The following is a 23,566-nucleotide window of genomic DNA, read 5'->3' as shown; positions in this document are numbered from 1 at the left end:
AATATTTTAACAGGGCCATACAAGGAAGCTGTGGAATGGCTGGGCTGTTCCTGTAAAGCAATACAGGTGGATTGTTTTTGGTGGAGCAGCAGCACATATAACTCATGGTATATAGCTCATATCACTGCCTTTATGCTGAGGTATAAAAAAAATGTAAATAGACTTGGAAATTTAATAGTTCAAGTGCTGTGATACACTTGATATGCTCATAGGGGATTCTCATTGATTCCTCATCCCTGATACTCATTGAAGCCTACAGCTGTTGCTACTAGAACATTTCATTAAGGAATTAAAATTGACAAGTGGTTCTTATGGGAACCAAAGGTCACTCTGACCATTAAGGGACAAAATGTCTTTACCAGTCAATTTATTGTGGCACTGGTAAACCAGCAAACATGTTTTACACATAACAGCAAAAGCACTGGTTAACATGGTCAACAAATTTGATTTCAAAAATATACAGAGAAGTGATGCTGGTACAACTGGTAGGCATGTTATAAAAATACACTGCCCATTCTTCTGTATTTCAACATATTGGTAATCAAATTTACCAAGATGTTTTCCAAACTGTTTCCTGATAAGTGTTGAAATGGCTATTGACGGAGCTTTGATGAGTGCTCTGTTGATGAGAAAATTAACTTATGTACACTTCATTATAAACCCGGCAGACCTCAAGGACCCAGACTTTTATGAAGCCGGGACCAGATGTCATCCAGCCACAGCCCCAATTAATCTCCGGGCCTTGTAACACGCCCCAAGAAACAAAAAAAAAACCCTGATTGGGTGTGGAGGACAGAGACAGTGAGTAGAAAGCGAGGGTGAGAGATGCTATCCGGGGAGCAGCCGGCCCTGGCGAGTCTGCAGAGGGTGAGATAAGAGGGGGCGGCTGTGGTGGAGCCTGGGTCTCAGAGAGGAGGCTGAGGTTATTCATTGCTCTGCCGTGAAAGCTTGAGAAGATTACCCAGAGCCTGGTTGGCAGTGATACAAGGGGGACAGGCAGAGGGGGCCCCCCTCTCACCCCTTTGTTCCCCATCCATCTGCTTGAATCTCACAATGGCTCATCGGGACCAAGTAGGGTGGAGGGGTGGAGCAGCGGAGGCTTGCAGAATGGGAGGAAGTGAGGGTGGCGGGGTGGGTAAAGGAGGGTGCAACCTGCAAGACACTGGGAGCTAATTCGAAGGAGAGTGAAACTAAGAGAGGGAAAGAGAGGAGAGAGAGAGAGCGAGAGAGAGAGCGAGGAGGGGGGGAATGCAGGGAGAGATAGTGCAGGACAGGGAATGAATACTGGAGCACACTTGCTTGTTGAGATTGAATGAATGGTGCTGCAGCTGACAAGCTCTGACAGACTACATTGGGAAAGGCCAGGGAGGCGGGTGTTCACATTGTTATTTTCCGGGAGGTAATGGGCTGGCAGCTCCTCTTCACTCTGAATAATCAGTACTTTGGTTAGACTCAGACACCACTTCAAACCATGATAAATAAACCACTCCAAACGCTTGCGACCAAGAGGATAGCATTTGTCACTAAATGCCTTGACCACCATATTTATCTCGTTGAGGAATGATCAGATGATGAAGGGTGCTTTCTTCCATTACGTAGGTAATTATAGGTATTTCTACAGAGTGAAAAAAAACAACCAACTGGTGGCAGCATGACTTTACAGCCTGAGACTTTACAGTAGTCACATAACACTGATGGTGGTGAGGAACAGTAATATTACAACTCCCAGCGAGAAGGTTTATTAACAGAGAAATAGATAAGATTTATTCATGTTGTGTTCTGTAGCTGCCAAGGAAATGTGTAGGTGCAAATATTGTGCATGCGTTATTGTGTAAGCGTTACGGGTGTATGTTATTATCATTGCGCTCACAGCCCTTTGGAACTTTAACATGATTATTTCTAAGAGGATAATAACTCACCATAAGCTGCCAGTGTAATTGATGATTCACTGCGTACGTTTCTGGGAGCTGGGGCGCTGTAGGCCCTTTCCACGGAAAGGAGGGCAGATTCTTATTCCAAGTGCAAGCAGGTTCTATTAATGGCAGTTCATCATAATGCAAGATTTACTGACTCCCAACTAGTGCAGAGTTTCTGACTCTGTTTCACCTTCATAGTTGTTTAGCACCAAAACTGTAATCTAGTGCTGTAATTTTGAAGTACAATAATCACAAATCACCACGCTTGAAAGAGAATTTATCCTAAAAAAAATTAGCTTCCTTTTCATCCCATCAAGCAAGGTTACATTTTCTCACTGTCATACATGTAACCCCTCTTGAATTGTGACACTTGGGTCAACCCATCTTTTGATTGTCCTCAGTGTAACTAGTTCATGTGTGACTGTATGAATAGCTAGAGGCTATTACATTGCTGAATATGAATAGCAGACCAATTACTTTGGCCCAGATGGAGCTGTGTGCTCCTTGGAGAATGCCCTATCCTCGCCTAACACCCATGCGCAGGCACACACATGCACACACACACACACACACACATATATACTACACACACACACACACACACACACACACACAGGAGTCTTGAGGCCTTGCACTCTCTTGATAGTGAATAGGCATTGAGGGGATATGAAGAGGGCTAATGAGGTACAGAAATATGAATTTCAAAATGATAATCATGCTTTGACAGCATTTTGGATCATTTGATGCTCTCTCACTGTATTTGACGTGGGTGTCCTAGCAACGATGAGTTGCCAGTTTCAACAATGTTTTGATTGTCAGTTAATTGCTCAGCAGTGACAGATAACACACAGTGAAATTGCCATTTTAATATATCCAAACCACAGAGGAGACAAGTGCACTGTTAAGCATTTTAACTGACCAAAATTGAGTGAACGGATGTTGTAGCTGAATCCACCTCTCTCCCGGAGGAGCTTTTACTGGGATGTTCCCAAAAGAATCCTATCTCAAACCGAGCCAGTGTAGCTGGCGCTCACACATACAGTGGACATATGGCCAATCTCCCGTCGTCTGCTCTGCTATTTACGGCCCAGTAGCCTGTCATTCGTTTCGCCTCTCAGGAACCAGGATGACACCTGTTTGAATTCTCAATAAAAGGCTTTTTCATGTGTGGGCGAAGACTGTTGTCACTTAATCTGTCTCTCTCTATATCTTTAATGATTGTCGCCGTGCCGCGCTCATGAGACAGACAGTGATGATTCTGTTTTGTTGGTGTATGTATGGCCCACAGCACCTGTCAAGTCAGCCACAAAAAACACCCAAGAAATCAGGGAATTGTTGTGAATTAGAGGCGCCCATGTGCAGTCGGACAAGAGATAAAGCGGTAGAGTATGTGTTTCCATTTGGAATTTACAGAAGCCCGTAACACCAGCTGAAGTCCATGTATTGATTTATGATGGTACCATAGGCACCTGCTTTAGATGGCCCTATAAGCATCTGCAGTGTCTGGTCAGAACTGCAATTTATCAGATATTCAATATATAAACATGTCATAAACAATGATGACAATATACAACCTCTCAAAGCATCATCTGCTGTATTTATTGTACAACTTTGATTCTGAATTAATATTCAGCCTAAAGGCAGTGATACAAGATGCAAAGGCTGTCACATCAAAATATTATATTGTATTTTACTGTATTCATAACAAAGAAACATGGAATTCTATCATTTTTTGTGTGTCAGTTAATGTGAGTTCACTGAAAAAAGCTCCGTCTTAGCAAGTCTTATATTCTGTCTTAAAATATTGTCTTCCTAAAACAAGGTTAAAAAAAATCTGTCTTGTTTCCACTTATAATCAATTTATTTCCAATTTTCTTAAATGAGGTGATACAAGGGGCCTGAGCTGCCTTATTCTGCCTTGTCTCTGCCTTTTTTGTTTTGTTTTGTTTTGTTTTGTTTTTGAAGAAAAACATGATTTTAATACTCAGTAGGAGACTAAATTACTACAGATGGAGATTTTTTGCAGTGTTATGGTAGTAATAGTTGGATTATTGATCTTTTAATTATTTTAATCAGGTTTCATTACAGTTACATGACATCATGTTCTAATCATACCAGTGTCTGTCCTCTACTCAGAAATTAGTTTTATTACACAAGGGCTGTTGTTACTGAAATGGCTCCAAAATGACCAGCAATAATAGATGTTTATTCAGCATATGATCAATACCAATATCATCCAATATACATTAAGTACAGTGGAGATATAGTGTACCTATTGTATATGCTGTACAAGCAGTGTGCACAAATCCTGTGCACATGATGGAAGTGATGTTTCTGACACTTACGGATCTACAGCAGGTTGTACATTTTCTATATAAACCAGAGAGATGATATAGTGGGCATATTCAATGTAGAGAAGTGTATTTTTTAATCCTTTACATGTCAACTCAATAAATTGAATCACACATCACACTTTCACTTCACTTCTATCCTCTCCTGTGCTTCTTACGGATTTAGCGCTCTCTTTCTTAATTAATATGACAGCAAGTGTTAGTTCGGAGATCAAAGGTTGCTTCCAGAGCCAAACAGATGTTTGCTCAGAGCGCTGTGGACCGTACGAGGCGAATGCACAGAGCCCAGGGGGCCTGTGTGCCCTGGATGTGGAATCCTCTTTTGTAAGAGTCCTGAAATGCCAGCCTTCTCCATGGGCTATGAAAGCAGGAGACAGCCACGGGCAAGATGCATCCAATCGAGGTCTGCAACAGAAAGGAAGACAAAACAAAACATTCTCAGAAATAAAGACTGGTGGTAGGAACAAGAGTGGGAGACGATGGGAAGGAATGTCACAAAGTGGACAAGGAGAAAGCAGCAAGGTTTATAGATAGCAATATATCACGAGTATCATTTTTTATTTCTGTGTAGATCAAGATTTATGATGTGATCACTGTGACAACCAAACAACGATACCAGCCTGTAGAAATCGAAAGAGACTGATGATGCACAGGTCCATTCTGTGCATAACTTTAAGTGAAGCTGTCTTCCCTCTGCGCTTGGATGACCACGTCGCCCCCCAACACAGGAACCAGAGCACCCGAACCTGTGAGGGAGGGGACAGGATGCAACGCTCAGGTTTAGAGTGTCACCCTCAGGCCACAGAGTGCTGAGTCAGTCGCCAGTGACAAGGTCTCCTCGCCCTGCTTTCACCCTGACGGCTGAATTATTCATTAAAGGAGAGGAAAGCACAGGGGACCCTGCTAATTTCTCAATGGGATTGTTGGCTGTCCTCACAGTGGGCTGTCCAATGAACAGGCACACTTAGAGGCTATGATTCAAATGATCTGTGGAGGCTTTCCTTGGTACATTTTTGAAATTGTGCATCACCCACCACCCAGACAATTAAAAATGTTCTCATTGACACTGTGGGCAGTGTTGGATAGATCTTGCTCCTCCTGAATTGACAGGGCATTAACAGTTGGACATGCAGGGCTACTTTCAAGGACACCGCCTGGATGTGGGTGGGTGAGTGTGAATCAGACCCCAGCAGATTTATTGAGTGCACTCGCACCGTTAGATACATCCAACAGCAGCTTGGGTTGTTTTAAGGGTTGGGGACTTTGCCAATTGTCGTCATCAAAGAGAGTGTGTCTATGTGCTTGTCCTTTTACAGCTGGCACTGTGCCACTAAGGCATGGAGAGGTTAACTTAGCATATGACATTCTCTCCAGCACCAAATCCCCATAATGAACTAAATCATGTTAAAGTGAGAGCATACAGGGACAAAGAGAACTACCAAAGAGGAGCAGGAGCATAACATATCACCATTTTTCATCTCCAGTTGGTCTGCTTAGGGAATAGTATTGCAGGCAGAGATCAATTATCAACGAAAATGAAAATAAATCATTAAACAAAATGGTTATGATTGGAAAAACTGACAATTCATTTGATAGCTACCAAAGCAAAATAGAAATTCAAAATCTAAATGTCACATGAATAAAAATATATTCAGGGTATCATTGCTCCTTATACAGTTGCACAGGGGAATAAAATAAAATACTTTTTGTTGGGGTCACTGCACAGAATATAAATACAAAGCAAAACAGTGCCACAAGGCAACACAATGCAACACAAGTGTTTATTCCATTATCTATTAATAATTCATCATTTTTCCTATATATTATGTTGATCAAATACGACCAGGCTCACCACAAAGCAGTCCTCAAACAGGTTATGTTCAGAGCATCCATCACAAAAGTTCAATATTTCAAAGGTAGAGGGTAGGTAACACACAAGGTCGGTGGGGTGAAATACTATATTCCCCTGAATGTGTTTGTGAGACACTCTATTCTTTGTTCCAGCCTCCAATGCATAACATCATTGTCCTCTGCCATGTGCAGGTGGATAAATTATAACCTGTGGGCATGTATACGCTCCTTCAGCTCCCTCACCCGCTGCCATGTTTGACCCTGAGCGCTGCACTGAGTGACTGAGCACCACTCAGCATACACTTTCACCACCGTTCAATACACACACTCCGACTAGAAGGTCATTACATCTTTCTGTCGTTTACGTTGTGCTTCTCCGCGGTTTTAGTGATTGAGTTTGTCTTTAATAAGAGACTTCTGCTGGAAATGTCTCAGCATATGTGGTATGTTCTGATAATTGTGCTCTCATACAGAGCACAATCCATACTCTCTCCCACCGAAGCACCATCAAAAGTCTTTTCTAATGTTCTGAGGGAAGATAAGACGCTCCGGGAACAGTGGCACAGTGCAGACTCAGCAGAAAACAAACCAGTTGTATTTTAGAAAGGCATTTTCTTTTGATTCTCAAAAAAAAAAAAAAAAAAAAAAAATTTCTCTTTGCCTTCAGCCTTCCATTATAAGAAAGAGGGTGTAACGCAGTTGTTTCATTAGGATGTAGATCTAAGTATATCTCCCCTGGCTCTCAGATACCACCTCTGTTTGTGCTAATTGCACATCGTGCATCTCACCACCTTTGCTTGTCACTTTTTTCCACTTTAAATATCAGTTTCATAACTACAGGGAGTGCAAGGGAGCTGCACCTCAGGGAACATCGGTGTCACCAAGCACAAAGCCACAAATCACATATTTTCTGCCAACACACACACACACACACACACACACTCACACACTCACACTTACACTCACACAGGCCTACTCTGTATGTGTAGCACCCATAGCCACACATCCTTGTAGCAACAGATGGACTGCCTTGAGGCAGGGCCTGAGAGAGCGGTGTGAGGGGCAGAGCTGCCAATTGATTGGTAAGATCAGGTGTGCTTCAACACAAAGGCACCTCCTGCTCTTTTCAAGTGTTAAGGTTCTACTAGCCTTTGGACATGCGGAGACACAAAACAACAGTGGCATCTGTGGCAGGTAATGATCCCTCTGCCAAAAATCTGGATAATGACACAGCTCAACCATTTGTTGCAGTTAAAATCACTGTTGCTCATAGAGAACTCCACATGTGTCCTCTAGCAACATGTGCCGGAGCTGTGAGAGCGGCTCGCTGCAGCACTGCAGCCACAGCTATAGATCAGCAGCCATTCTGTGCTGGAGTCATGCCAGTGCGGGCAGGGCTGGGTGAAACTATTTCAGTCACCTTTATTTGATGCCAATCCAATCTGCATCCATAAATTGAGCTACACAATGCCTGAGGTCATAGGGAAATTAGTATACAATGCATCTGGAAATTAGTATGCACTGCACAGGCTAATGAGCATAATAACTGCATGAGTTATGTCAGCTACAATATTTGTCCATAGAAGGTATTAACGCTGAAAGTGTAATTACAATGTACACAGACAAGTAGGTAAATATGCATTTGTGGCATATGCGTCAACAACACATCACATACTGTGCATCATCTAACCTTTATCGGATGACTTGTTCACTGAAAGCTCAGCCGACGTATTGAAATTCAATCTCCACCTGGCTGTGAGTAATCTCATGTCATGTTTCCCTACAATGCCACTCTGGTGTGGTTCAGACAAGCACCCTGCTACCACTGGATTCAAACATCAACCAAAGGGGTTTCCCTTGATCCTCTCTCTTCTCCCCTTGCTTTAGTAAACACGATAATAGCAGTGCTGTGTTCATGTGGGCTCCATGTTAACACTGTGGCTGTCAAAGGCCATCATGCCCCTTCAAAGGATGATGGCTCTCTGAAGTGGGCTCTCTCGGTAGCAGCCATTTTCCACTTGACTGGCCCCACACACAAGGGGGACTGGTAGCCCCTAGCAGCTGTGCTAGACTGGTCATTGGGGGTGGGGTACAGGAGATGAATGGCTTGGATATTAGGGTAAGGAACGGGGCTAATAGCGAGGAGGGAGGGGCAGCTCTGTCCACAACATGCATCAAGAGGTGCATGCAGTATTTTGCCTTAAAATGTGTGCTTTACTTTGCACTCAGAATGGACGTTGATAATATCATGCTTGTGTTGTCAGTTACCTCCGTTGTTGTGCAGCACTCAGTCTGCACAGGTCTGTTAAATCAGGCTGTTCACCTGTTTTGGTCGGTCTGTTCATCATCAGTTCCACCAAATGTAATACCTCATCAAATATCTGATTTATATCTGCGCTATTGTTGGCACCAGGATAAAGCATAGCTTTGTATGTCAGCTGAAACATTATGTTAGTGGATGAAAACCTGGCCAATCTCTTGCACTCCTTGATGAAGAACAGACTGCCAATACCTCATCAGGAACTGGGAACAAAAGCCCATAGAGATATTATGATATAAATGATAATTCATGCAAGTGTCTGGTTGCCTGGCCATATGGGCTTTGTGTCAACACACCCGGCCCAGTCAGGTCTCATTCGGGACAGGGAGAGCAGGATGCATTTTCATAAATCATTTCTTGACACCACATCAAGGTTATGTGGCTGGCAGTCAGTAGCCTGTAAATTGCCTTTGCATTGACAATGCAAAGAAGCACCTTTGGGATTTCACTAGTTCAGTAGCTGTTCATGGTTGGAAAATTAAGATGACCTTTTTTCCAAACTGTGATAATAGAACCGCTAGTATAAACCAATAGTAGAGCTTTCTTGAAACTGTAAACCATTCAATCAGAACCAGTGTGCATCCAGACCTGTACCTTATACATCAGCATCTATTGTTACCCACCAGAGATGAGCTGGGCTCTATGCTACCCACGGTGTTGAGGTAATAATTAGCTCACTACAGCAGTGTAACAAGTTTGCACCCCCTCCCTGCTGTGCAGCTCTGTAATTGGTCCCCTCATGTGGCACAGTCGGGCCGCAGAACAAAGGGTTCCCAGAGGGGGAATCTATGCTGACCCATGCTGAACCCTCCACAGCAATGACAGGCAGGAAGCATTTACATATGCTGACAGACTTGTCTCTTCCTAGGGTGGAGCGCTAGGCACTTCATTAAAGCAACATCAATACCTGCTGATAGAAAACGAGGAGTGGGCCTGTGTGCATCACTGTCTGCTGGAAGACACGATAGTGAAATGACACAGGGCTGTCACATTCAATTTGAAATAAATGGACAACATTTATTAAGTGGAGTTTGTGTGGAAATTGATGGGAGAGAGGCTGTCTGAACGCTACCTTGTGCCTGTCTGTGAATTGTCTGCATGCATCAGCAATTGGTTTCCCCCGCAAGCTGTTCACCTGAAAATCAGCTGCCAAAATCCCTCGCCCTCCAGGTTTAACTCAAGAAAAATTTCCATACTTTCTGAATGTCCTGTTGTTGTTTTTGACAATAACGCTTCTCTTTTTCCTTTTGACTGGTTATGCTTTTACACCATGTTCTCAAATGTAACATGCAACTCAGTGAACCCTGGCATGGCATGCAATTGCCTTTGAACCAGAGCAGCATGCAAAGTCAGACACAGGTGACGTATCTGTCGATTCAGCAGCCGTGCTCCAGGAGTGCATATCTACACCGGCGGGGTCATTCATTCATTGCGTTGTGGTGCTCTGAATTCATTCTCTTATCCCGTTAAAGGAAGGGTAAATCCTCCTTCCATTTGACACGCTGCTCATTTAGCTGAGAGGCACAGTGGCTGGCTGGGGGATAGGGAAGGAGGGGGGGTGGCGGGATGGGGTAGGGTGTGTATGGAGGGGGGGGTGACTCTCTGGGAGGTGTCGTCCTGAGCAGATGGACCTCTCAGTGGCGTAGTAAGTGGAGTCTTCACATGGCAGAGGAGACTGCAGGATCTCACAGGACCAGGACACAGCATCCAGGTGGCCACGGCCCCTCCTGACCAGCTGGAGGAGCGATGGGACCATCTGACACTCGCAAGGAAAATGATACACTTTTCTCTGCCGCTTTGTTTTGTCAATGCCTCGACACAAAAGCCCCGAGCCAATCATGGAATTTAACTAATGAGGCTAAGGGAAAATCCATTTGATTGCACACAAATATTCAAGGTCATGTAACAAAAGGAGAACAAGCATTTACATGCAAGCTTCAGGTGGACCGCCTCATGTAAGCTTGTCACAGTTGAGACCGTATGCAGGTCGTGTTTAGAGAATGAACGTTTTTTTAACACCAAAAAAAAAAAAAAAAAAAAAAATCCTTTCAACCTCTTCTTTTTCTTAATATGTCATGTCTTTTGCATTAAGATCATATAGCTGCCCATCAATCAATTCTGACTGCAGCAACAAATGACTGCAGTGATTTCATGTTCATCTTATACATACTGCAATGTAGATTCAACAAATCCAAGTGAGAAAATCCCATCTGTGCTAGTCTTGCACCAATCCTTGGCCCTGGAGGCTACATCGGGCTAATTGCAGCCCCGTTTCCTCTCCTTTTTTTTTTTTTTTTTTTTTTTTGTTTTTACTCAGTGTTGGGGTCGGGGAAGTTCCCAAGTGACCAGCGGCAGGAGCAACAGCCAACAGCCCCCTCTGAGTGTCAATAATTAGAGCCCCCCTCCTCCCTGTGCCTCCCCACAGACACAGGCCTGCAGACCGCTGGGGCAGGGGGTAGAGAGGGCGACCAGCTGCTGATGGCAAACCACTCTCTGGTTCCCATCAATGACCAGCATCCCTCTGTCCTCCTCAGAGGATGTGCAGCAGCATCCATAATGGGGATGATAGGGCTTGGATCAGACACAGAGTCTTGCGCTGTCTGCTTCCTCGTGACTGAATATCTTTCCTCCTTTCTCTCTCTCCTGGTATTTTCATAAGTTTGACCGTGTTCATCATGACTGTTGGCAATTTATTAATCGGTTGATGCTTTTATAGTCCATGTTCATTCAGTCCATGTTTGAAAGGCAGTATATAATATGTAACAGCCATTTTTACTGATGTATAGTTCATCTTTACATATACCATAACTGCAACAAATTGTATCATGAGAGGAGATTAATGAGACCAAATTGAATTCTACCCTGTATCCCACTGATGTTACAATAGCCTGTTTTTATTTAATGTTTCACTTCACACATGTAAGAATGCAAGGCGCAAATGTCCTGAATTGAAAGTGGTTTACTATCAGTATTACAAACTGAAACTGAAGGGAGAAACATCTTTAATTTTTTTATCTTCTTCATAAATACACATCATAATGTATTCCTTGTGCTGCAAGGTTTTGTGGCCACTGAGTGCCTGGAGAGTGTAGGGAAGTGGCTTTTATTATACAAAAGTGTACTTGCGCCATCTAGTGAAGAAATACATAACAACAGTCTGAATGGCAAATGCAATACTGACAAAGAAAAATGGAAGAAAAAAAAAGGCTGGCCTAACATTGACCAGATTTCCTATTTAATATCTTTACAATGTTATAATGATGATTGGTTAATATCATAAAGTAAATTCCCATTATAGTGTATCAAATGACTTTGACCTCATTCTGATACATACAAACAGTGCACATGGTTAAAATTCTTAAAACCACAAACAGAAGAAAATGAAAAAGTGATTCCCTTTAGAGGAATAAGGAGTGCAGCATCCTGATCCAGCAGAAAAAAAAAAAACTTTAACTGAAGAGTCCTGTCTCAAGAGGTTCAGCTGGCGATGCTGTCGTCCATGCAGCGCTGAATTATCATAAGGGACATTTAGTGTTGCAGAAGTCCCCTGATTTAAACAGCTGGTAGACATTGACCAGTGGGAACATGGTGACTGACCCGACCAGGGAGCCCATCTGCTGTGCAACTCCACACCAGACCAGGGCGCTGTGGCTGCGGTCTCTCAGGATGACCCCCACCATCACCTTCACATAAGTCAGGCTTCCAGTGAACAAGACCCACGAAAGCACCTGGGGATTGCAAAAGATCAAGGTCGACTCAGCATTCTAGCCAAACAATAACCTAGCAAAGTTATGGCTGAAATACAAAACATGAACCTTTTTCTGCATTTTTATTTTTTAAACATTAATACCAGTAACAACAGAGAAACGCTGCCTCATCATGTGTAGGGGTAGGGCTCACTCATCAGAACAGTTTGTGTTCAAATATAAAAGCAGGGAACAAAAATACGCCTCAGGAACTCAAATGTGCATCCGTGCCAATCAAGTTGAAAACTCAAATATCAATATTTGGTGCAAGTATGTACATGATATACTGCATTATCACCCCTGATCCCGAGGTGTGATGAGTGGGAACAGTTACTCAACACTCAGGTTTTCTGTAATAGGAGTTGAACTTTGCCACATGAGACTCCCTGATAAAGCCACAGAGGAATGTTCCTGAAGAATCTGAGCCTGCTCTCCCTTTCTCACAATCTCTGATTCACCGTCTTTGTATGTCACTCACAATGATCGCCTCTCCGGCTGCAGAGTGCTGAAGCAGAGGACATGGACTCAGAGCCGCCATGGCCATGTTGTAGCTGCCAAATCCTGTCCCCAGCAGACCCAGCACACCAAGGAAGACCAGTGACCTGAAAACAATACAGGACATGATTCATAATTGCTAGTGATTTGCATATCTCTAGGAGTGAATTCCACATTAAGATAAAGGCAGCTTATCTTTTAACCCTGCCGCTGTGTCAGGGTCAGTGTGACCCGTTTCAATTTTTCAATCGTAATGGGGAGGAAAAGATTACAGATAAAAAGATTAAGATTAAGGATATTTCTTTCAGCATGACAATTTCTCTGCCTGGCTTTGTTAGTGTATTGAAAAATGGGGGGAGAAGCACTGAAAACAAAGGAAAACTATTCATATTGTGAGCACATGCTCCCCCTCAGATGATGTTTGTGTCATTATGTCTAAATATGGTAACGTTCCTCACACAAAAAAAGGATGACTGGCACATTCACTGGCAGAGCTGGGCGATATGGCCAAAAATGTTACCACAATAAAATGCATTATTTCAGTCGATCTCAATGATTACTTTGATATACATCAAATAATAATTATATCACTACTTTTTGATTCTGTGTGAAATCTGAACAATTTGGAATGCTAATAGTTAGCATTACGCTAATCTGTTTTAGCCACCAATGTGTCTCTTCACTCATTTAAACTGATCAATATTTTATTGAACAATTTTATATTCACGATGAGGAAAAATTATAGCCATTGTTTAGTTGCCCAGACCTATGAAATGATATCAGGGACAAAATATCCATCACTACCATAAATATTGATTACATAGATAGTGACTGAATTCTTGTAGATTATAAGATCTGTCCTGGTTGTATGTGACTTAGCTAACAGTAACTCCATTCATTATTTACTGACTTAATAATGGGGTTAAATGGGGACACTAATTGACCAAAATTTTCCCACATAAGTTGTGCACTTTGGACTTGGTGCAAAGCTGATACCAGTATAATTTGTACCTGTATGGGAAAAACATTGCGATGATGCAAGCCACTGGGTTGGCCATTGATGACAGAGCAGCGGAGAGGTGGTAGGCCAGGTTCCCGTAGGGCATACAGGAGTACGTCTGCACAGAGGGCAGCAGGCCGTTGGTGGCAGCGTTGACCCACACCACCAGAAAGTAGATGAAGGTCAGCTGGTACACAGAGTGTGTTCGTGCAGCCAGTAGAGGCTTGCTGTGGCCTGACCGCTCAGCCTGGGATTTCACATCCTCTCCATCAGTCTCTAATGCAGGGTTATCCAGGCCAGAGCAGACAGATGCCACAGTGTCTGGTACAAGGTCCTCTGTGGACAGCGTGAATGTCCGAGGAAGTCTGTTTAGTGCGCAAAAGGCAGCCAGACTTATGCACATCATGGCTGTTAGGAAGAAGAAAAAAAACTCAGTGGAAAAGTTGGGAGGAAGATACTCTGTGTGTAACTTCCCATAGCCTGTGTGGTTTCCGGTCTGGGAGGAGTTGACACATCTGGCCATGCCAACACCTTGTCCAAGGGCCACCAGGCCAGGAATGAATCCGCTTAGTCCTTCTCCGATGAAGTACGTGGTGATGTACTTTGCTGGAAGCTGCATCATGAAAGGCAGGAAGGTAACAGAGGAAGTGCAATCGACCAGAGAGAGGAAGAACGTTATGATGAAGAAGGCCGTGCTATGTGGCACCCCGGCCACAATTGTAGTCCTGTCCCAGAAGAAAGCAAGCAGGAGGCACGACAGGACACCGATGGAGAGGATGAAGTAGATGACGAAGCGCTCTTTCAGGCGGCCCGGGCACAGCTTGTGCATGAGAGTCACAAGCAGAGGTCCCAGGTTCGCCAGCTGGATGATGACGGTCAGGTAGGAGGGAAGCTCCCAGCCCTCAGGCAGCGCGTTGACAATGAGGGGCAGTTCCACCCACAGGCCATTCACAGCCACCCAGGAGCCCAAGCCAAAGGCGCAGGCCAGCATGTGGATGTGCAGAGCCATACTGCAGCCCGGTCAGTCAAAGGCAGCCTGGAGACACTTTGGGTGAAGAACACGCAATCTCCTCAGATGGTTCAACTTTACTGATTGTCATGCCTGAAGGAGAAGCAGAAAGTCATGTACACTGAAATATCACAAAATACTGTAAAAGTGTTGGTTCGGAGACACATCATCTCTTGTAAAACATATAATCAAATATTATCACAATAATGAAACTCTGTGGTCTGTATCATTGGGCCTCTACAGTACTTTAATCTCTCCATGTAGCACATAGCGGCAGCACAACCTGTTTGTTGGTAAGAAGGTCAGACCAAAATTTATCAATAGGTAGCTAATGAAGTGAGAAACTGCATGAGGCGCCACCTGAAAACTCACAAATCACTCTTTCAAGGCGCAACAGAGCATATTTTCGTAATGACTTTGACATCTCAAATCACATTTCTAATGCATTTGATGTCATTGGCAGTACAGCCAAGCTGCCTGAATGGAAAGCTTGCCAAATTACAGAGATAATCACTCCTGCTATGCAAGGGATGACATTATCACACATTAATGCTAAATGTTGTCCTTCAAGAACCAGAATCACAACCAAAAGAAAATTTCCAAAAGAGCCTGGTGTAGTTTCTTAGTTACAGTAAATCTACATACATTTATAGTCTCACATTAAAACAGCAAAGTAACCCAAGTCATGGACAAGTGCCTTGCTTCACTGGTGAAGGAGCTGAGCGCACAAAGGCTGTCTCAGAACTGAATCCATGCCTGCATTTTTAAGCAGCTGATACAACTTTCACATCCTCTTTCCCACAGTCTACAAATTCACTAAATCATGCGGGTTTCCTTCCTCTCTGCTTGTCATCAGGCATGCCTATGGCTGTCATGCTGATCTCATGATGATGAACAAAACAAATTAGTGCATGTCCTGCCTCTAGGATCACATGATACACCCACACTGGTGCAATATCATATTGCAAAAGTTTATGAAAAGCAGTGTTATGTTATTACAAAATATGTATTAAGTGTAGATAAAGTAGAAATAAGGGTACTGCCTTGTTATAGATTTCCAAACTTAGCAGAAATAGTGGAGAACTTTATTGATATGCAGAATATGTACAACACATACTCTTCATGCCCCTACAAGTCCAGAATGTTGCCTTTTAAACATGGAAGTGTACTTACAAGCTTCTGCAGTGTCTGGAGGCCCTGAATATGAGTTTCTGTCATCTTATATAGAGTTTAGTGGCAGCGTGAGGTCTCCTTCAACTCTTCCTTCATTTTACAGACTGAGGGAGATCACATGCCTGCCGCTGGGCAGGTCAGAGTCCAGTCCAGCAGTCGACCCCATTGGATAACACATGACAGTGTTAAATAAAGCTGAGCTTTCTCTGTCGCACCCTCACATTCATTTAGAAAGATCCAGGTGCTGAGGTTAATGCTGAATCACTTCACACTGACCTTGTTATTTTGGCACGCATTGCACATTTGGTCGCTACAGGACACAAATCAAATGTGCTCAGGGTGTATTTTTGGAGCCTGCACCGCCCCCTGTTGGCCATGTGTGCAGATTACGTAGTCACTCTCACCTCACACAACAGGCACTTTGTGAATAAGGTTAAAATCAGTATAAAATTAACCAGTTGCTAAATTAACCCAGGAAACCCAACCCTGTATTCAGTAATGGGACACCAGTGGCTTCCTATCACAACACCATGCATGTCCTATTTTATATTTGATGTTTTACCTGTAAGGTGGTTTCATGGTAACCTGAGGCTACTGCTTTATGTGCAGGTTCTATATAAATTTTCATTGGAAATAAAATATTTTGGCATAGCATTCAGCAAATGGAGTGGAGAAAAACAAAACCAGATAAATGCTTGAGTGTTTCAGACCAGAAAAGACTGACCACACACACAAAATGATCTTAGACAACCTTTTGCAGACCTGTCCACCATTTCTTCATTTTACCTGTCATTCCCCAATGAATGTAATATAATAAGACAGAAAATTCATTATCTAAAAATAATGTTAATGAAATAATTTTTTTAAAGCATGGTGTCCGCGGGGGTCCAACAGAAACAGTTGCAGGTATTTATCTATTTTGGATTTTGAAGTGTTTCAGTGGGGACTTTTTATAGAATACCTCTGAAGTTAGACACGACTCCCGCATAGGATTATTGTGTTTACACCCAGTGTAATGTCACCATAATTTAATGTTGAGGTTTGGAACTGTGAGAAATAATCCTTTTCATCAACACTTGGTCACACTTAAAACTGGGACATGATTACCTTCATTGCTGATATACTAGCAGCAGCTTTTATTACTAGTACAGTGATTTGAGTATTGAACATGAAAGTTTCATTTTACAACTGTATCTCATGGTGGGTTTACATTCTAATATTTTTTTTGGGGGGGTGGGGATAAAATGTGAATGTCTTACAGGTTGTCTACACACAAATCAGATCACCAAGACCATTACACAAGTAGAGATGTCCTACCAACAAGCATAAATTGAGTTGCTAAACTAATAAAAGCCAAACTGGGAGTAAAATCTGAAATAGTCTCCTCACTGATGGGACTGCTTACATTACACTTTTGCTGCATTTGGTAAAGTCATTCAAGGGCAGAAGATATGTAAACACTGTACATAAGGCAATTCATTTTGTAAAAATGCAAAACATCTACATTTATAACCCTCCTATGGGGCGAATGAATGACTGACCTTGAACCTCCTTCAGCACTAACATTAATAGATCTTAAATGGTCACACAAGTGGAAAAGCACGACTTTGGATTCATAAAAGACATGGAGGAAAGAGAGAAAAAAAATGTATAAAGAAGACAGTTCCACCAGTCAGATATCCTCTCTGACATTACACAGGACTAAAAGAGGTAGCTGATTTAGATTCTCTTTTCAAGCATTGTTTAGTCAGATGCCTGCAAACCTTTTGATATAGGCTACACATAATGTGATGGTGTAAGAATAGATAAACTGGTGTAAACAATGTTCACTTCAGTTCTGAGAACATATGAGAATGTGTGCTTAAATGAAATAATTATAAATAAATGTTTACTTAAAAAAAAAAAAAAAAGCTGTGACACCTTGGCTATGAGCTGCATCCACATGCAGGTACCATGGGAACAGTCAACAAACTGCAACAGTTATTCTATGCATGCCCATAACCTCAACAAATACTCATGAAATACTTCTCAACATATTTCATTTAACACATCTGTTTCATGTTTGACATACTTAACATGAACTGCCAAGTTAAATATGTTCTGGGTACAATTTTCATAGGGAACGATAAGCCTTGAAAGATAATGTATCTCGTCATAACTAACAGCAACCACAAATGGTAAGTGAACTAGGAACAATTATGTTAAGTGGCTATTTTTCAATGTTACAAAAAGGCAACACACGAGATGTACACTCAATAAGATTATTTATGTTATTGTACAATCTGCATTTATAACAAATAATAATAAAAAAAGATTAGTAAGATGTACAGTATTCGAATGATCACATCTGGTGCGGACTGAGGACTCCACCTGCCTCGTCACATCTAGTCCACCCAGAGCTCCAGTGATGAGAGAGGGAGGGGGCCGGGGCCTGAGAATGGCTTCATGAACAATGGATAAGTGTGCATGTGAATGTGTGTGCGTTTGTATGTGTGTGTCTGTGTGTGCGTGTGTGTGCATTCATGTATATTACGCTATGTATGTTGGTGTATATCTGTCATTGTCATGGTAAGTCTGCTGCCATATGTGCGCGCAGCCTGAAGTGTTGGCAGGCAACTGAATGTCAAGACGTGGTGGTGGATGGGATGAAGGAATGAATGCAAACAGAGAAGAGCTGGGGGGAAAAGGAGAAGGAGAATGAGAGGCAAAAGTAGCATGGGCTCAGTTGGAGTAGATCTGGCCCTCGGGTGGCTGGGGGAGCTTCATGTTCTCCTTGCACATCATGAGCCGTCTGAGCTCCTGCAGCACCATCCGGATGCTGTAGGAGTTCTGCCACTTGGCCAGTGCCGACACCGCTCGTGTGTCAACCTGCAGGGCAAAGAGAAAGGAAGGAGCCAATGTCACCACTCGGACCCTGACACACTCATAAACCATGCCATGAAACACAACAACAATGTACGAGTTAGAGACACAGATTTATAATCGACTCTGGATGGCTGACGTAATAATAAATTGCCCACCCACCAAGGTTTAAGCCGCTGAAAGTGAGTCAGTACCCATATGTGTGCGCCAAAACTAAGGGCATGATGCACAGTGCATTTTTAAAAACCCCACTCGCTAAAGGGAATGGGAAAGCAATTCACAGATGATTGTAACATTAGGAGAAAGCCTGAAATTCATGTGTATTGATATACTTTTACAGGCTGTATAGATCGTCCAAGTGGTTCAGCTCTTTGACTATAATAACCCTACAGTTTACTTTTCTGATGCCTATAATGCCCAGGTTTTCTTTTTGTCACAGTAATAGAGGTGTTCATTCAATTCTGGGCTTGGCATTGAGCTCATAGTTAGTGCTGTTGTTGTACTAGACTGCATTTTATTGAGAGCTGTTTCCAATATTCTGTCCCCCTCATGTATATAAATAGGGAGGACAAAAAATTAGAAACACCTCTCAATATAATGTAGTCCAGTACAGGACCTCTGCAAACTATAACCTAAGTAATAAGATAGAATAAAATTTACACATTTTCAGTGTCAACAAAAACTGAGCATTATAGACTTTGTTAAAAGGCATAATTTATTGCCGGGCTGTTGTATTGAACTGCATTAGATGGTACAGGTGGACCTAATAAAGTGGCCACTGAGTGTATATCAACATCTTTTGTTTACAATCTTACCATCTAGTGCAGCATCAATTTAGCAGCGAGGCTTAAAGCCAATGAGCTTATTCACTAGTACAGACTTAGATTCTGCTAAGACTAAGCCTTTGCTCTGTCTGTATGTAACGACTGGGATGACGAGTTAACTATGTGTCAGTAATAAAGGTAAACTAAAATCCAATGTGTATTTTTTAATTTCTTTCAATACTATAGAACTGACAGATGGCCTTTATTATGAGTAGGAAATCATTTAAAGGTGAAATTTTCAGCTGAGCTAGAGATTATTGACATTATTGATTGAACCCCTCCATAGTAAAGTTGGATGCACCAATATGGCATCACGGTGGCTTATTTTTTTTATTATGTCATCAACAATACAGTTTTTATTACAGATCAGTGGTTGCACATCAAGTACACATAGGTTTTGCACAGGAAACTAAAATTGCTAACAGCTGCCACAGTTGGAAATATCCTTAATAATAACAAGTAAAAGCAATGCTTTTGTAACACATTTTATGTTCAAAAAATTGCAACTGCTCTCACACTGATATTGTGCTTGGCCATATGGAGATTTTCATAATATTCTGATTAACAGTTCAGCCCTAGACTGCATAGTGTAGGGCTTTAGAGTCTAGAGCCCTAGATACCCAGGAGTGTAAACCTTAGTCACTGAAGGGGGCGTATTAAAAAAATCACAACCAATCTGAGGGCCAAACGGGGGTTAAATTTACTTAACACTTTTGACCAAAGTGGTTGCTCATTTGATCAAAACATGTCCTGTGTGTGATTCATACACAAATATGAACAGCGTCATTCCTTTTTTCTGGAATAACTTATTGTATCTCCACGCCTTCCCTGAATCCATTCAAATGACTAATAGTTTGATCACATGAAATAAAAAATAACCAGACAACTGATATTAAATCTGCAGTCATATATGTTTTTACTCATACATGCACCTCAGTGGTAAAAAAAAATAAAATAAAATAAAATAAAAATAAATATATATATATATATATATATATATATATATATATATATATATATATATATATATATATATATATATGTTCATGTTAAACCAAAATATGCGAAAAAAAAAAAAACCTGCTTTTGCTAATGAATTACCTAGTTAATAACTGTTGCAATCTGGGCTCCTGATAAGCTCATCAGGAAAGGGGGGCGGGGCCACACAGGTGTTTTGTGTGGTGCCATTATAGTGCAGGATGTTGCAGTGCATGTTGGAGTTTGTAGTATCAGCGTTGTGGGAAATATGGAACCGGACTGGTATTACTAGAAAGTCATCTTGCAGGCCATGTGTACTGGCCATGTGATCTGGCTGGCAGGCCTTGAATCTGACATATGTGCTCTAGACTGGACCGGTTCTCAGAGGAGAGAAAAAGCAGCACTTAGAGCAGGACCTTGTTTAATCAGGCTGATCAGTCAACTGTGCAGCCATGGGAAAAAAAGATTTGCCAAACAAATTTTTCCACTGACTGTATACAGTTGGTTTAATTGTACTGATGCATGCCACTCTCCAAGCAACAGATGTGAACACGCCTTACATTGCATGCACACTCGTCACATGTTACAGGAGCCTGATCTCCAACTTATTTTTCTCTTTCCAAATCTATTTCCTTAAATAACAAGGAGACAACTCATTGTTACAATCTTGTGTATTTCGACCTCCAAAGACATCTGCTGACAGCTTAGTCACTGTATTTTGGCTACATCCTTCAAATTAGAGTAGCAGCAGCTAGACAAAGAGATTTACTCACCACACCATTGGAGTTGTGCACGCCATTCAAATTTATCTTGGTCACAAATCTTACAAATGGTGGTGTCTCTGGATATCTGGGCCCACATTCAACCTTCAGGCTGTACATCCTATTTTCATAGATTGTCTGTGGCCAAAGACACAATTAAACAAATGAGGTGGGCTGGGAAGAGGATCCTGTTTTTAAAAACAAGATTTTATATAACAAATAATAGTAGATAATGCATGCAAATATCTTGATTTTCAAAACAAACAGAACAACATTGTTTGTTATACTCTCAAGGTTGTGCCCAATATTGTGCTACCAGCTGCAAAAGATCCTGTCCAGATAACCTGTATTTTTTGTTGTTTCATATTTTATGTGTCATTACATTTACTGTGCTGTTTTTTTTTGTTTGTTTGTTTTGTTTTGTTTTGTTTGTTTGTTTGTTTTTTTCATGGTGCTGACACCATCTCAGTTTCACTCTTAGGAGTAAGTGTGTTGTCCATCATTCTCAAACCAGCACAGTCTTAATAACTAAAGATCAGATCAATGTCCCTCTCCTCTACCTCTGTATTTTAATCATGTAGCTGATGCTCTTTACTCAGAGCAATTTATAATGACTGCACAAGCAGAGGGTCAGTGTCTTGCTCAGGATACTTCAAAAAGACACATGGGTCCAGCTGGGCAGTCACACTCAAACCTGTGACCTTTTGGTTACAGGACTGGTTCTCTAACCACTAGGTCACTCTGATGGCCTTTGCACACTGAGATATTTCTTTTAAATTCCACCACTCACCCTAGGAGGGCCAATAATCATCCCTCTCCATCGTGTTAAAGTCATGTCTTCGTCATCTTCCAGACCCCAGCTGACTGTTCCATCCCCCACACCTTTCTGGCCCTCTTCCAGCTCCTCTAGCAGCCGGAAATTGCGGGGAACTTTAACGCCTGTTTGGACACATGGGAACACGGTTCCACATACATTTCAGGTGATGTTAACAACTTCTGTGTCACGCATGCACATGGAATTTTCCAGCATGATGACAGGGTTTCGGCAGCACAAACTCTGCACAAGCTGTCTGCCTTAGTCACTGGTCAAGTGCAGTTCAAGGTGTGAAGTGGCCTTGACTCACTCTGATGCACAACACATGATGGCACTGAAAGCAGAATGATTGTTCCATCCCGTTTGGACTGGTCTTATGATCTACAGTCTCTGGACACTGAGGGGCCGTCGGGTGCCATTCAAGGGTATTGGATGCAAAGTTATATCACCTAATTACTTCTGCGTCGCTTTTTGATTGTGCTGCTGCATCACTTGGCCTCTGCAGTGAGATGTGGAGGTGCTTCCGTGTTATTGAGCTTTGCCTCCACGCAGACCAGCCTAACAAACACATCCGCACGCCTGGCCAGGACAGCAAATTTAGATATTAACAGCAAGCTGCTAGTCTTCAGCGCTATACTCAGCAACTCTGCTGGGTTACATTTCACTGTCTGCATTTTATCATCGTGATAGCTAAAACTGCTAAGTCAGAAGGCTAAATATTGACGTATTAATGATGTAAAACTACCATTCTGCTAGATAGCACACTTCTAGATATAATATTACATAGCAGACTAGCTAAAAGGCGTTGGGCTAACGATACTGTGGTGCACTGACAGCAGCGTTAGACAGCGTTATTAATCTACGATGTAAAGCTAACAGGCTGAGCTACACTACATACAGATTTTAAGGCATACCATCCTGTTTAATTCGTGACAGCTGGACGACATTAACAGCTGTTTCATGTTCGACAATTACAACCTGGTTCTGTTTTCTGTTAACTAACGCCAGCTAGCTTAGCTGAGAGGAAACCCAACACAGCCCAAACTACCGCTAGCGCTAGCTGTCTATTCATTCAGTCCAGCAGCCACACAGCGAGGCGTTAGCTTCATATTTAACGGGTTTTTCTCACATTACGACCACAAACAGCTGACCAGCCTCGCTCTGGAGCTCACATATAGCTTACGCGTTCTTTGTAATGATTTTCAAAGCACCAGGTTATTATGGTGATGATTTATTTATCTCATGCATATACCTGATCCGGCGGCGACCGCCATCTTGTCGCTTTACAGCGGGAGCGCGCACGTCGTTTTGCCATTGTCGCCTGCAGTTCGTGCACGAGGAAGAGCGCGCCTCACTCCAAACGCCGCCTCCTTTGTTGTCTCCTTGTCTACCAATCAGTATGCACGTTCAACCACACTCCACCAGTTAAATGCTGTGCACGAATATATTTATCATTATTAAATCTA

The 23,566-nt window shown here is 42.3% G+C and overlaps 2 protein-coding genes and 1 long non-coding RNA gene across 3 annotated transcripts in view; 1 reads left to right on the top strand and 2 right to left on the bottom strand.

Annotated features, from left to right (window-relative positions):
- Positions 1-12,790, top strand: part of LOC115362201 (uncharacterized) — a 38,890-nt gene extending 26,100 nt beyond the window's left edge. Inside the window, exon 3 of the long non-coding RNA XR_003928476.1 lies at positions 12,686-12,790. This is a non-coding gene — a long non-coding RNA (uncharacterized LOC115362201). The remainder of the gene's footprint in view (positions 1-12,685) is intronic.
- Positions 11,472-16,122, bottom strand: slc52a3-1 (solute carrier family 52 member 3-1). Its single transcript, XM_030056042.1, has 4 exons — positions 15,862-16,122; positions 13,691-14,781; positions 12,663-12,786; positions 11,472-12,166 (listed from the first exon to the last, which is right to left on the bottom strand). Exons 2-4 carry the CDS (start codon positions 14,686-14,688, stop codon positions 11,954-11,956), a joined length of 1,335 nt encoding a protein of 444 aa, XP_029911902.1. The 5' UTR covers positions 14,689-14,781; positions 15,862-16,122; the 3' UTR covers positions 11,472-11,953.
- An 851-nt stretch (positions 16,123-16,973) lies between these two features.
- Positions 16,974-23,486, bottom strand: LOC115361635 (ubiquitin-conjugating enzyme E2 variant 1). Its single transcript, XM_030055145.1, has 4 exons — positions 23,353-23,486; positions 22,077-22,225; positions 21,299-21,424; positions 16,974-18,729 (listed from the first exon to the last, which is right to left on the bottom strand). Exons 1-4 carry the CDS (start codon positions 23,372-23,374, stop codon positions 18,583-18,585), a joined length of 444 nt encoding a protein of 147 aa, XP_029911005.1. The 5' UTR covers positions 23,375-23,486; the 3' UTR covers positions 16,974-18,582.
- Between the last annotated feature and the right edge of the window lie 80 nt (positions 23,487-23,566).

Source organism: Myripristis murdjan, chromosome 7 (assembly GCF_902150065.1).
Source record: "Myripristis murdjan chromosome 7, fMyrMur1.1, whole genome shotgun sequence".
In the NCBI taxonomy this organism is placed as follows: domain Eukaryota; kingdom Metazoa; phylum Chordata; class Actinopteri; order Holocentriformes; family Holocentridae; genus Myripristis; species Myripristis murdjan.
Note: the sequence above shows the minus strand (reverse complement) of the source record. Positions and strands in the feature narration are given on the sequence as shown.

Bases quoted from the DNA above. Each gene is read 5' to 3' on its own strand.
- slc52a3-1 (XM_030056042.1), bottom strand. From the start codon at position 14,688: ATGGCTCTGCACATCCACATGCTGGCCTGCGCCTTTGGCTTGGGCTCC. The intron at 12,787-13,690 runs GTACAAATTATA...TATTGTTTTCAG, and splicing joins GCAATGTTTTTCCCATACAG to GTCACTGGTCTTCCTTGGTG. The intron at 12,167-12,662 runs GTGAGTGACATA...TGCAATCCCCAG, and splicing joins CAGCCGGAGAGGCGATCATT to GTGCTTTCGTGGGTCTTGTT.
- LOC115361635 (XM_030055145.1), bottom strand. From the start codon at position 23,374: ATGGCGGTCGCCGCCGGATCAG. The intron at 21,425-22,076 runs GTGAGTGGTGGA...CTTTGGCCACAG, and splicing joins TGATTATTGGCCCTCCTAGG to ACAATCTATGAAAATAGGAT. The intron at 18,730-21,298 runs GTGAGTAAATCT...TTTGCCCTGCAG, and splicing joins TGCACAACTCCAATGGTGTG to GTTGACACACGAGCGGTGTC.